This window comes from Strix aluco, chromosome Z (genome assembly GCF_031877795.1).
Source record: "Strix aluco isolate bStrAlu1 chromosome Z, bStrAlu1.hap1, whole genome shotgun sequence".
NCBI lineage: Eukaryota > Metazoa > Chordata > Aves > Strigiformes > Strigidae > Strix > Strix aluco.
The window spans coordinates 53,737,754-53,751,516 of NC_133971.1; the positions used below are offsets into that span (position 1 = coordinate 53,737,754).

At 38.2% G+C, this 13,763-nt stretch overlaps 1 protein-coding gene across 8 annotated transcripts in view; it reads right to left on the minus strand.

Moving 5' to 3' along the window:
* FER (FER tyrosine kinase) overlaps positions 1-13,763 on the minus strand; it is a 209,616-nt gene that overhangs the window by 101,908 nt on the left and 93,945 nt on the right. For 7 of the 8 annotated variants that reach the window (XR_012621782.1, XR_012621783.1, XM_074813537.1 and 4 more), the window contains 2 exons: positions 5,235-5,438; positions 229-351 (listed from right to left, as the gene is read on the minus strand). Coding sequence is in view for 5 of the 8 variants with exons in the window: in XM_074813537.1 (XP_074669638.1) it covers positions 229-351; positions 5,235-5,438 (327 nt within the window). In the remaining 3 variants the exon portion in view is untranslated. The remainder of the gene's footprint in view (positions 1-228; positions 352-5,234; positions 5,439-13,763) is intronic. The other variant, XR_012621784.1, reaches the window with a different exon arrangement.

Sequence of the window (13,763 nt, forward strand, 5' to 3'; positions counted from 1 at the left end):
AATGCCATTCTCTCAAGATAGTAAATATTTATTATAAGAATCAGTATGGGAGTGTTACTTTAAAGGAATGTGTAGCACAGAGCAGAGAAGGTTGAAAAAGCTCAGAAAAAAGAGTGACAAAATGAGCAAGAATGAAAAAATCTTCGGAGAAGCTGCATGTGAACATATTATAAATAACAATACCCCCCCCCCCAATTCTTCTCAGAGTTCTTGGAATGTATGCATTACCTTAACAACAGGATTCAGGAGAACAACACCTGATTTCTTTGTAATAACTTGCTTTGTTGTGTAATGATGTTCTATGAGCTGAGGAATAGTTGGAAACCCAGTTCCTTCAAAACGATACTGATTCTGTATGGAGGTAAAAGGAAATAATTGTTCCTCTACAAGCAGTATTTCGAAAAAGAAACTATAAAAATGCATCGCTTCCCTCAGTAGTAACAAAACAATGTTCACTTTTATAGCATTAGATTTTTCCTGATCTCTTTAATAACATTTATATTGAATTAAATGGAATGATAGGAAGAGGATAAATTCATAAATCCAAAATTTAATAAATGCAAAATCACTCATTTAAGGCAACATATTAAAATAGCCATTTATTCAAACTCTTAATTTAAAGAGATAGGACAGTTAAACTGAAAACTCTGACAGAGTGAAATAAAAATATTCTAAACCAGAAAAAACAACACTAACTTCCTAATTACTTAAAGTCGTAACAATTACAGAAAACCAACTAAAAAATAAACATCTGACAATAAAATAAACAACAGATAAGTAACACTATCTTACTCATATCCTACTGCATTTACAATGTTTGATAAATTAATAAACCCCTGGCACAGAGCTAAAAACAAATGCAGGTCATGCATATGATTCATAGAGAAGCTGGGCAAGACAAAATTCCCCCTCTCCCCACTTCATGAATTTATTTCCTTTTATATAGATAATTGAACACAATGGAAACAACTAAATCTCCTAATATTTTCTCAGAAGCATGTAACATTTTCTTAGCAATGACTGCTATGACATATCATTCTTTCAGGTGTTAAGGGGAAAAAACTGTATTTTCATTGCTTATCTTTGCCCATACACTTGACAGGGAAAAAAATAGTAAACATTTATTTCATCTTTCTGAATGTCTTAAATTATATACTACAGCTGATTGGGAAACAGGATAAAGTCTTGTGCCTATACAAGACTCAGCATCCACGGTTAGAGAACTCTTCCCACAAGAGAGGAACTGCCATAAGCCAGCCTGACAATGGCAACAATAAACAAGTACTGCAATTTAAAAAAAATCAAAGCACAGACTGTGATTCAAGTTCATTTACACAACTGGGCAATGAAAACCTCTACCACTGGCATGTAGACTTTTTTCTTTCTAGCTTCCAGGGTTAAATTCCTTGCACAATGCATTGTAAATTTCTCTTCCTTAGAGGTTAAAGCATTAACTTCATGGAACGTGTTATCATTGTTAGTAAAGAAAGCTTGATCATGTCACCAATTTTTAACATTCCTCATTCTTTACCATAAAAATGTTGTCATAGTCTGAATATTTTTGTTGTTTATTTTGTTGTTTAACTTCATTCACTTATTAAATACTGATTCAACTTTGACACTAGTTCCCATTCCTTTCAAATAAGCTCCTCCATATTTCTATGATGAGGATCAAAAAACCCCTGATGTCCTAAGAGTCTACCTAGCACAATAACTGGTACTGCCTATTATTTCCTCAGCCCACACCCAGTCACATGCCCATCTGCTGCTATCTATGTAAGACCTTCAGGGTAGACTGTGTTCTCTGATTCATGCATTTACACTGGATCTTGACTATTATTAAGATCATCATTTTGGCACTGTCCTGCATGAAATCCTTATCTCTAAATTGGGGAGACATGGATTTGATGGATGCACACTCCATGGATAAGGAATTGGCTCAATGGTTGCACTCAAAGAGTTGTGGCCAACAGCTTGGTGTCCAAGTGCAAAGCAGTGACAGTGGTGTCCGTCAGGGGTCGGTGTTGGGACCACTGCCATTTAACATCTTTGTTGGCAACATGGACAGTGGGATTGAGTGCACCCTCAGCAAGTTTGCCAATGACACTAAGCGGTGTTGTGCGGTCCACATGCTGGAGGGAAGGGATGCCATCCAGAGGGACCCTGACAGGCTTGAGAGGTGGGCCCGTGTAAACCTCATGAAGCTCAACAACGTCAAGTGCAAGGTCCTGCACATAGGTTGGGGCAATCCCAGGCACAAATACAGGCTGGGCAATGAGTGGATTGAGAGCAGCCCTGTGGAGAAGCACTTGGGAATATTAGTAGATAGAAAACTGACTATGAGCCAGCAATGTTCGCTTGCAGCCCAGAAAGTCAACTGTATCCTGGGCTGCATCGAAAGAAGCATGGCCAGCAGGTCAAGGGAGGTGATTCCCCTCCTCTACCCACTCTTGTGAGAACCCACCTGGAGTACTGTATCCAGCTCTGGGGTCCCCAAAATAAGGAGGACATGGATGTGCTCGAGCAGGTCCAGAGGAGGGCACAAAAATGATCAGGGGGCTGGAGCACCTCCCTTATGGGGACAGGCTGAGAGAGTTGGGGTTGTTCAGCCCGGAGAAGAGAAGGCTCCAAGGAGACCTTATAGCAGCCTTCCAGTACTTAAAGGGGGCTACAGGAAAGATGAGGAGGGACTCTTTATCAGGGAGTGTAGTGATAGGATGACGGGGTAATGATTTTAAACTAAAAGAGGGTACATTTAGATTAGCTATAAGGAAGAAATTCTTCAGTATGAGGGTGGTGAGACACTGAAACAGCTTGCCCAGAGGACTTGTGGCTGCCCCCTCCCTGGAAGTGTTCAAGGCCAGGTTGGATGGGGCTCTGAGCAACCTGGTCTAGTGGAAGGTGTCCCTGCCCATGGCAGGGGGGTTGGAACTAGATGACCTTTAAGGTCCCTTCCAATTCAAACTGTTCTATGATTCTATGATCACTAGCAACAATATGAAAATAGCACAGCCTCAAATAAGCAGCAGTGAAAAACAACAGTAGCCTTGAATGACAGCAGTGAATTTTGATGCTAAAAGCTGAACAATGAACTTGTTTATCACACAGTTTTATTAAGATTAGCCTTTAAAATAGTGGTAAAACTAGAGAGAGAATAATTATGCAGTTATAGGACCACCGTTAAAACACGTATATGTCCCACTCTGCCTTTCAGTATTTGATTCAGAAGAAAATTTGTATATGGACATTAAGCTTGGTCTCCATATGGGGACCTGTCAGTGATCCAAGAGTGTGATCTGACCAGTCACGAAGACGTGATTACACATTGTTCCTGCCAGTGTAAACAAACAAATCCCCTGCACTAAACTCTCCTCAAACTTCCTTACCAAAATGTTCATTAATGCAATCCCTCTTGTAATATGACCATAACAGTCCCACAGTCTACTAACTCCTTTTTAGAGCTTAATAAGCTTTTTCTCTTTTTACAATCAATGCTTTTTTCACAATAAATGCTGAAAATTCACTCCATAGGAGTACATAAGGAGTCATGCACTTCTTCAAGAAAAAAAGTTTTAGCTTCCATGATTGTCAAGAAAATCTGCCACAAATGAATCCCAAGAGCAGATGAACATAATGCCCTATTACTAAATGTAAAAGCAGACAGTTCTAGGGAATTGATGATGTTTGGACTGTCCGAGCTATGCAATATTAAACAATATCCATCTTACATTTCAAATGTAATTCCTAAGAAGAAGTAGTGATATTATGGAAATAAAGATAGCTATTATTTTTTTTTGTGGAAAAAACAATACAAAAAAGAGTCAGCCCTCAAAGTAATACTTACAAAAAAAACCCTCTATTTTAACTGACTTGAAAGTGCAAACTATATTTTTTGAAGATCTACTTGTCACATACAATGATTTACACAAAATTATTTCAGCCACACCAAGTACATGATATGCATTTATTTCTGCTGGGTCAGGATCAGAGAGCTCCCAGCATCTTGTAAGATTCTATCTCTCTAAATACAGGTAATCTTATTGCTCTTATATTCTCATTCAGCACTCTGACACAACAAAAATACTTTAAGGTCATAAAATCAAAATAAAATAAACACTGACTTTATGTAAAAGTTCACTTCTACAAGAAAACTCTAGGTGAAAATTAATGAAAACTCTAACTGGACAAGTGTCCATAATCATTGATCCTACAGAAGCCCTCCAACTTCTATGAAGTTTGAAAAATACCACTGTGTCTCATTAAAAAGAAAGAAACCAGGTACACAATACTGATTTCCCCCAGGCATGCTGCATCAGCAGGGGATTTAGACACAGAAATTCCCTCAGCGTAAACATTGTTATGCGATTAAATTTGTGTATTTTTCTGTATGTGGGAAATTTTATTACAAGAGACTGAAACACGTTTTGGCAGCATTACTGAATCAAAACTGAAAATGATTTGCTGCTATGCCATACTTCAATAAGAATTTCTAGTAAAACTGTTGTATTTTGAATGAGTTTGAAATTTGGAAAGGTAAAAAGAAAAATATATACATTAAAAAAATCAAGTGATGCATTGAGAAGAATGCAAATAAATACATTGGATAAAGGCATATAAAAACTAACATACTCTTTAAAATGACCAATTTTTCCTAACTTAGAACAACAAGGAGATCAATTCTGGTCCTTTGAATCATTTATGCTGTGCAACACCCACAAGCATTTGTATTATGCTGAATAAAACAATACCCATAGGGCTAAAAATAACATAGGCATCTCTAGTGCAGCAGGGACTTCAATTCCCAACTGTATAGAAACCAACTTAGATTATTTTCTTCTCCGTGAATGTTTCCATTTTTCAGGAAGATTCAGTGGAATCTTTACAGTCTGATTAAAAAGTAGTCTAATTAGCACCAACTATGAAAACGGGATTAAAAATAAATAAGTGTATATGAATAAATTAGTAGTAACAAGTTCTGGATTTCAAAACATTTACAGAAATATCTTGGCTTTTCAATATAAGATAAAAGATGTTGAATAACTTCATACTTTGTATTTTCTCTTTGTTTCCCAAAATGACCTTTTCCCCTGATTTCAGCACTGATAAGTATTTCCAACAGTTTCATATTTTCATATAAAGCCATTTGCCATAGTAAATTATGTAGATACTAATTTTTTTAGCTGAAATTATAAACTTACTAACATCAAATATTCAGTACTATATCAGAGACGTACATCAGCATACTGTATGATAAAGTGTCTCCGTTGTCCATCTGAAAACACAGAAAGGACATATTCACCAGGTTTCCCGTGGCTCTCTCGCACCAAGAAGTCTCCTTGCTGTTTTAACAGCTCCTGGGCTTCTATTCTTGGAATTGCGCCATGATACCAGTCTTGGTCAGCCAACGGTTTCTCAGTGGTTGAAATCACATCAAAGAACTTGGGAAAAATATTGAAGAATAATGTTACTATAACAGTACATTTTACAGTTCACTTTTACATGAAAAGCACGATAATACTTTTTATTTCTGTATCTAAATTATGTATTTCTATTAATATACAAAATCAAGGCTCTCTCATTTACACAAAAGGCATATTGATCACCTTCTTCTCTATTGCCTAAAAAATTAATATATAAAAAGCAGATGTTTATAGAAGTGTCCATAAAACCATGTAATATTTTTCACTTGGCCTGCTATTTTTCCTAAGCCATCTCAACCAAATCTTTCTCACACATGCTACTAATAACAGTTCAAGATGAACCACTTCTTTATTCAGACAGAAATTTCTTAGACATAAAAACTAAGAAATTGATTTATGTGAAGCATTTGAATTGGATAAACTGTTTTCACAGAATGTACCAATTGCATTCCAAATTAATTAATAGCTCTATGAGACATTTTTCCTAGCCATTTACACCGTAGCACAGAATATACACCTGGGTATATTGGATGAACTTTAGCATAGTTTCTGAAAGCACAAAGATAGTAAGAAATTACTTTCACTGACTATAAATGAAAGTTAATGAGTTTTAACCTACAATTTCACATATTAAATTTGACAAGCTTACATTGTTTAAGAAAACACTGAGGAAAACTGTATTTTGTTCAATGACCACTTCACATTTGTTTGTTATGGCTAGACAGACAAGTCCTTACTTAAGCTGTATGTCATTCAAATTCGCTAGTGCCAGAGCTCACAGAAATTCTCACTGCCAGAGTGGCAAAGCTCTCAACAAAGTAACGCACTGCACACTGTATCATGAGCTGAACAAACAGGCGAAGGTGCCCCAGGCAAGCCTGCTGAACTGCGTTTTAGATAACAGCATGAAGACCCACACCTCAGTTAAGCATGATCAAACAGATATAAACAAAGCATACGATTCTGAATTAACCTCTCCTACTGCTCTGCCCTGATAAAACCATGTTTTTCTTTGTATTATCAAAGATGATACAGTATTTCCCCTATGGGGATGGGCACTCCATGGGTGCATGCAAACGTAAAATTTGACATGGTGCATCTACAGGTATGGCGGAGACTATCTGCACATAGGTCTTCCTGGGGAGATATTTAGGTTAAGATGACTTACCTAGCTGAAAAACACTAAGAATAATCTCAGAGTCTCAGAGTGTGCATGAGCAGACCCAAGAAAGCAAATCTACTCAGAACTTCTTGTTTCCAAATTCCTGTAATTCTTCAGCACTTTCATAGTAAAGTTTCTGGTATAAAAAATGCCTCTGCCTGTGGGTTCCTGGCTGCTTTTCTAAATTATACCTCAAAAGGTCTTGTTTAGTCCAGGATCCTGATGGAAAACTGGAGAATATATTTAAGAGCCTGACAAAGGCTCATATTCTCAGACATCAACACTGGGATCTAGAGCCCTGGGCCCATATCAAGGATAATTTCAGACATGAGATTTGAGGCCAGCACTGTAACCAACAGACTCATCACTAGAAAGAGCGAGTATGCTCTATTACAGGTTTTGCTCCATTACAGATTCAGAGCTAGGAAGGACTATGCAAGAATTACCAACAGCTTGAACATAAAGTATACAGTCAGGGTTTTTAGGAGCAAAAAATGTACTCCAAGGTACTGAGTTTATCAGCATAGTGAACAGATACTGTTTGGCCAAGAAGGCAGTCATTTATATCAATTTCATCAACAGTTAAATACACCTCATATTAGCTGTCTACCACTGTTAAATGACAGTCATTCTCTTTTAGAAATTCCTAAAAGGAAAAATAAGCTTTCAGAATGTTAGACAATGTTATTTACTTGAACATTTATTGTTCAAAGATGCTGAGTTTGAATCACCAGAAACCCCAGACCTCTGCTATGCTATCAAGAAATGTTAGGGAGTTCAGAGTAGCAAAACCTTTGCCGCAGAAACACATTTCTACTGGAGAGGAAATGTTTCTAAGGATAAAAGGACAGTTCAGGGTCAATGAACTAGTTCATGGTCTTCACAAAGGAACATTCAAAAAAATAAAACATCTAACATGCAACTCATTTTATAGCTTACTAAAGAGGAAGCCACCAGAAAATAACATCTGCTTATGTTCAAACTGGGTCAAATCTGAGTCACTGCTCAGACAATCATGATCACATCCCAGAATAAAACATCTTAAATGCCTTTATGACAGAAAAAGAGTTTATGGAAGAACAACAGAACATTTTAGACATCAGTAACTATGGGATTGCTTATGACACTAACACCAATCTTGCCCCCTTTTAAAAATTTGATTAAAGGAAACAGTGAAAATTCCATAGAGTATCCTCTGCTGATTGTCTCCTACCTTACATTACCTTTACTTTTTGTCATACACTATGAGGCAATCATAACCAAGGTGGTTTCTCTGATGAAAAAACTGGTAATTATTCATGTTTTGAGTGTTATTAAAGTTGCATTATCTTTATGAACAGGTCTTCTGACTCCAACATATTTTCTGTATGATACAATATTCACCCTGACTGGCTATGAAAGAAAGCATAGCTGAAAGCCCAGAAAGAACAGTACAAATGCAAGACATATAATCATTTTAATATTGATTTCAATTCAGTTTACACCACTTAGTGTTAATGTTTCTACTGCATTTCAAAGTTAGCACTAACTTGTTTAAATACAAGAAAGGTTACTCTTTAAGGAAGGTAGAGGAAAAAAAGCTACCCACACAAAATTAAAATTCCCATCTCTTTTCTTTAAACTCTATTGAGTTTAAATATCAGTAAGGAACTTAATAAGTAACTTAATATGACTAATTACACACCTGAAAGAACAAGTTTGCATTCTAGGCCTCAATGTTTTACAGTTTCAGCTGGGGGATGAGATCTCTCCCTCATTTGTATGCACTTATTTAAATGAAGAACTTAAATGAAGAAATATTTTTCTAAGATCTTTGTTGTTGATTTGACTGGAAGCTTACATTAAACAATTAACAAAATCACACAGAAGAAAAGGAAGTCACACTGCTGAATTTCTACTCTCCCTCCTAACCATTGGGGTTTTTTTCCCCTTTTCCCTTCAAGATTTCCATTTATTGCCAACTCATGGGTTATCTGCGGGGCAGGGGTGGCAATGGGGTGTTGGGGTGCATGTGCCCTTATACACTTGATCACACTTTTCCTTCTGAGAGAGGAAATGCCCTCATACACTTCAGCATGCTCCTCATGGACTGTCCTCTTTACTTATTCTGAGCTCCTTTCTCTCTCCCTATTTAACAATCCATTGAAACAACTTTTTCCCCAACAGTAATATAAAGCAGTTCCCAGCTGCTGCCCTTATTCAAGAGAAAAACTGAACAAACAGCAGTGTATTGTTTCTAACTCCAAAAAATATTATTCCTGTACTTATGCTGTCAATGAAAAGAAAATAATAATAATGGGAATGGTATTTTATTAAACCAATAGCTTGCTTAGTATTGTAATTTCACACATATTCTGAGCTCAAACTTTGCGTACTTCCTTATTTTCCATCTTTAAGCAAACAAAACATTTTGTCAAAACATTTTTTCTCTCCCAGTGTAAAAGAGGGGCACAGACACAGGTGAGAAAGTAAAGCATTAAATTTAGGTTGATAATTTAAGACAATTCCCTATGGAATATCCTGCCTTTAACTTCAGGGTACCTGGCTCATTCCCACATGATAATATACCATATGAAATCAACATTAATTCCACCTATTATCCTATAAATGATAAAAAAGTTATCCTGCAAACAATAACATGTCTGTGCCAAGCTCAAATGCCTCAAGTGAAAAAAAATTAGGCAGAAGGGCAGAAGTTGGCATTCATGATGCAATTCATTCACTCTACATTCAGTTCGTTCCTAGCACTACATTACAGGTACATGAAAGCTGCCCTTTTCCTTGTGTTTTCTCTCCTCATTTGATTAAACATGTCTCTTGCTATTACAGAAAAATGGTTTGCATTCTGTCCAAGAGAAGCAACCTCAATCCCTAACTTTGATGTTTTCTCTTCAAACTATACTTTTTCTCTATATTACACTTCACCTTCTCATTCTGAGAACATGTAAATCATTTAAGCGCCAACACATAATTAACAGTTAAACTCCTGGCTGCTTTTGAAGTACATGGTTTCTCTATGACTTTCTTCAGATGACACAAAAAAATTTCTCTAATTACACAAAAAATTCAACCTCTCCCACCAATTAAACACAGGACAGAGTTTTTAGAATAGCACTACATTTAAACCAAAATATGGCTCCACATTTAAAGTTTCAATATACTTTAAACACAGAATATGAGAACAGGTAGTTAATATCACATTTTTAGACTATACTCTGTCAGAGGATCAGTACCAGTCCTTTTCCTACTCTGCTTCAAGATCCTTTTTTGCATTAGTCTATTTAAAAAAATAACAAAATGTTTTATGTATGTTATTATTATTTTATAATTAATATACCTTCAATAATCACTTTCTATACTATTTTGATGGGTAATAAGTTTTAACTACCAGCTTATACATTTAGCAATAAGTATGGTTATGTAATTATCAGCAGGAAAAAGACAAGCATCTGATCACATCGAGAGCTAAGTACTAATTTGTGAAGCAGATTTTAACTGTATATGCACGGTTATCTTTTCTAACACAAAAGAAATAGCTAAATCAAAACAGAAATTAAAACTGAAAATTGATTGGTTTATATATTCTGACTCTGAAGCTCACTTAAGTGATAATCAGGAGGACACTTGTTACTCAGATATTACTTTCTGCCTCAAATGACCAATTTCCAATCTTATTTCTCCCAAACATATTCCAAGGCTTCAGCAAACCTATCTGCCATGTATCTACAACCAGGTTTACACCAACTTCTATGGCATTAATAGTTATACAGATTGGAATGAAAATCAAAATGAGGCACATACATTATTTAAAATGTCACTTCAATTAAAGCCAATGAAAATTCTGACATTGACTTCCCCTAATTTCATCTTAAATGCTTTATCTTAATCCTCTTCTTGAAATTTTTCCTCTTCCAATTTGTCTCTGAAGCAGGTTTAGGTAGTATTTTTATTTTTATTTTAAAAATTGCAACAAGTTGCATAACACAAATAGACAAAGTTGAAGTCTAAGTTTCACATACACACAGAGCAGAAGTCACAGCAATATACATTTTAATATGCTTACAAAATGTTGCATTTTTGCATCAGTTAGAAGTTTTATAAATCAAAGGTCATGATAAGGTGGAGATTTTTTTATCTCCAGGGATATTTTAATATTTTAGCAGGGTTCTTCCCATTACTTTTCAAATATGTCATGAAAATTTCATATTTTTCATAGGAAAAGCCTTCCTGTCCTAATTTTATCTCATTATCATATTTATTATTCCATTAATTTATCACTACATACAATTTTCCTATGTATCCACATGTATATACACATATATGTCTATGTCTATATCTATATGCAATTGTAATCTCTTCCACACTTCCTGAATATTGTTTAGCTTAACTAAAGTTTAATGCATCCTTGGATGCAACACTGCAGCATAAAATAGAAAGTTCAATCATTCTAAAGTTTTCTCAAAAATGCTATTTTGAGCTAATGTTTCAGGTGACAAGATCACAAGTAATAGGCAATTAAAAGGCAATCCCTCACATTAGGGAAGCTGAACAAAAGCCAGCTAGAAGTAAAAGATACTCAACAACCATTTTCAGTGGGGATTGAAGCAAGGTGTGTTAACATCTAGCTGCTTAAATAGTACCAGTTATTGGGGAAGTAGCAGTAGTAATAATATGTTGTTGTGGTTTGAACTTGGCCGGTAGTCAATCACCACGCAGCCGGCCACTTACTTTCCGCCCCACCCCCCCACCCCGGGTGAAATAGGGGAGGGACAAAAAAAAGGAGAATTCATAGGTTGAATAAAACAGTTTAGTGATCGTAACAAAACAACAGTAACAATAGGAAGTCCAAACGGGTAATACACAATGCGGTGCTCACCACCCAGCAACTGGTGCGCAGTCTGACCCCAGCAGTGATCCCGATCACATCAAAAATCCCAGGCCAGCAGCAGAAATGTCACAGCACACACCTCCTTTATATACTGAGCATAACATCACATGATATGGAATACTCCAGTGACCAATCTGGGCCCAGTCCTCCAGCTGTGCTCCCTCTCAGCCCAAGGGAAGTTAACTCTATCCCAGCCGGAATCAGGACAGTGTCCACCCCTTATTCCATGCCATTGACGTCATGCTCAGGTTCCAAATACATTCTAAGGAATCACCCCCCATTCCCTGGGTCTCACAGATATCATTCCCTTAGTCTATGGACCATCCTTCCACAATGTCTGCTGAGTTCATTTAGTCCATAACTTCGGGTTCCATCTGTTATGACAGTCTATAAGGCTGAGCAATGAGGCGGAGTTGGCTCAGTAGGTGGAGCAGGAGGCTTTGGATGTGGCAGGGGAATGTTGCAAGGCACCAATTGCAATAACAGGGTTATTTGACAGTTCGGTTCATTGGCTATTCTCACCTAAAATCAAATCTCCCCGAGGCACACATTGGAATTCTCCGTTCTTCCGCATTAGCAGGTGCACCCAGGTCCTTGGGCAAAAGTAATCCCACGCATGGGTTTACCTTTACCCAATGCACGAGTAACCCAGACGGTCTTCCCCAGCATATTCCTAATGCGCACTATGGGGACTTTATCCCCATCCATGGTATGTAGGAGGTTTGACTGAGCAGGGCCAGCTTGCTTGGCAGATCCTCTGGTATTGACTAACCAGGTGGCTTTTCCTAAATGCATGTCCCAGTGTTTGAAAGTTCCACCACCCATTGCTCTCGGTGTAGTTTTTAGCAATCCACTGTATCGCTCAATTTTCCCAGAGGCTGGCGCATGGTAGGGAATGTGATATATCCACTCAATGCCATGTTCTTTGGCCCAGGCGTCTATGAGGTTGTTTTGGAAATGTGTCCCATTATCTGACTCAATTCTTTCTGGCGTGCCATGCCGCCACAAGACCTTCTTCTCAAGTCCTAAAATGGTGTTCCAGGCAGTGGCATGGGGCACAGCATAAGTTTCCAACCAACCGGTGGCTGCTTCCACCACATAGTGTTTGCCATGCCAAGTTTGTAGGGCATGATATAATCAACCTGCCAAGCCTCCCGATATTTATATTTTAACCATCGTCCTCCATACCAAATGGCCTTTAACCGTTTGGCTTGCTTGATCATAGCACATGTCTCACATTCATGGATTACCTGTGCAATAACATCCATGGTTAAGTCCACCCCTCGGTCACAATCCCATCTATATGTTGCATCTCTTCCCTGATGGCCTGAGGCGTCATGGGCCCAGTGAGCCATAAACTGTTCACCCTTATGTTGCCAGTCCAGATCTACTTGAGCCACCTTAATCTTGGCAGCCTGATCCTCCTGTTGGTTGTTCTGATGTTCTTCAGTGGCCCGGCTCTTGGGTACATGAGTGTCTACATGGCGTACTTTCACAACCAGATTCTCTACTCGAGCAGCAATATCTTGCCATAATTCAGCAGCCCAGACGGGTTTGCCTCTGCGCTGCCAGTTGCTCCGTTTCCACTGCTGTAACCACCCCCACAGCGCATTTGCCACCATCCATGAGTCAGTATAGAGGTAGAGCACCGGCCACTTTTCTCGCCCAGCGATATCCAAGGCCAGCTGGATGGCTTTCACCTCTGCGAACTGACTCGATTCACCTTCTCCTTCAGCAGCTTCAGTAACCCATCGTGTGGGGCTCCACACAGCTGCCTTCCACCTTCGATGTTTTCCCACAATGCGACAGGACCCGTCAGTAAACAGGGCATATCGCTTCTCATTATCCAGTAGTTTATTATATGGTGGGGCCTCTTCAGCACGTGCTACCTCTTCCTCTGGTGCCATTCCAAAATCTTTGCCTTCTGGTCAATTTGTGATCACTTTCGATATTCCCGGACAGCTGGGGCTCCCTATTTGAGCCCGTTGTGTGATTAATGCGACCCATTTACTCCACGTGGCATCAGTTGCATGGTGTGTAGAGGGGACACTCCCTTTGAACACCCATCCCAGCACTGGCAGTCAGGGAGCCAGGAGGAGCTGTGCTTCAGTCCCGATCACCTCTGAAGCAGCTCAGACCCCTTCATTTGCTGCCAGTATCTCCTTTTCAGTTGGAGTATAGAGTCCTTGGATCCTTTGTATCCCTGACTCCAAAAGCCCAGCAGAAATGTCACAGCACACACCTCCTTTATATACTGAGCATAACATCACATGATATGAAACACTCCAGTGAC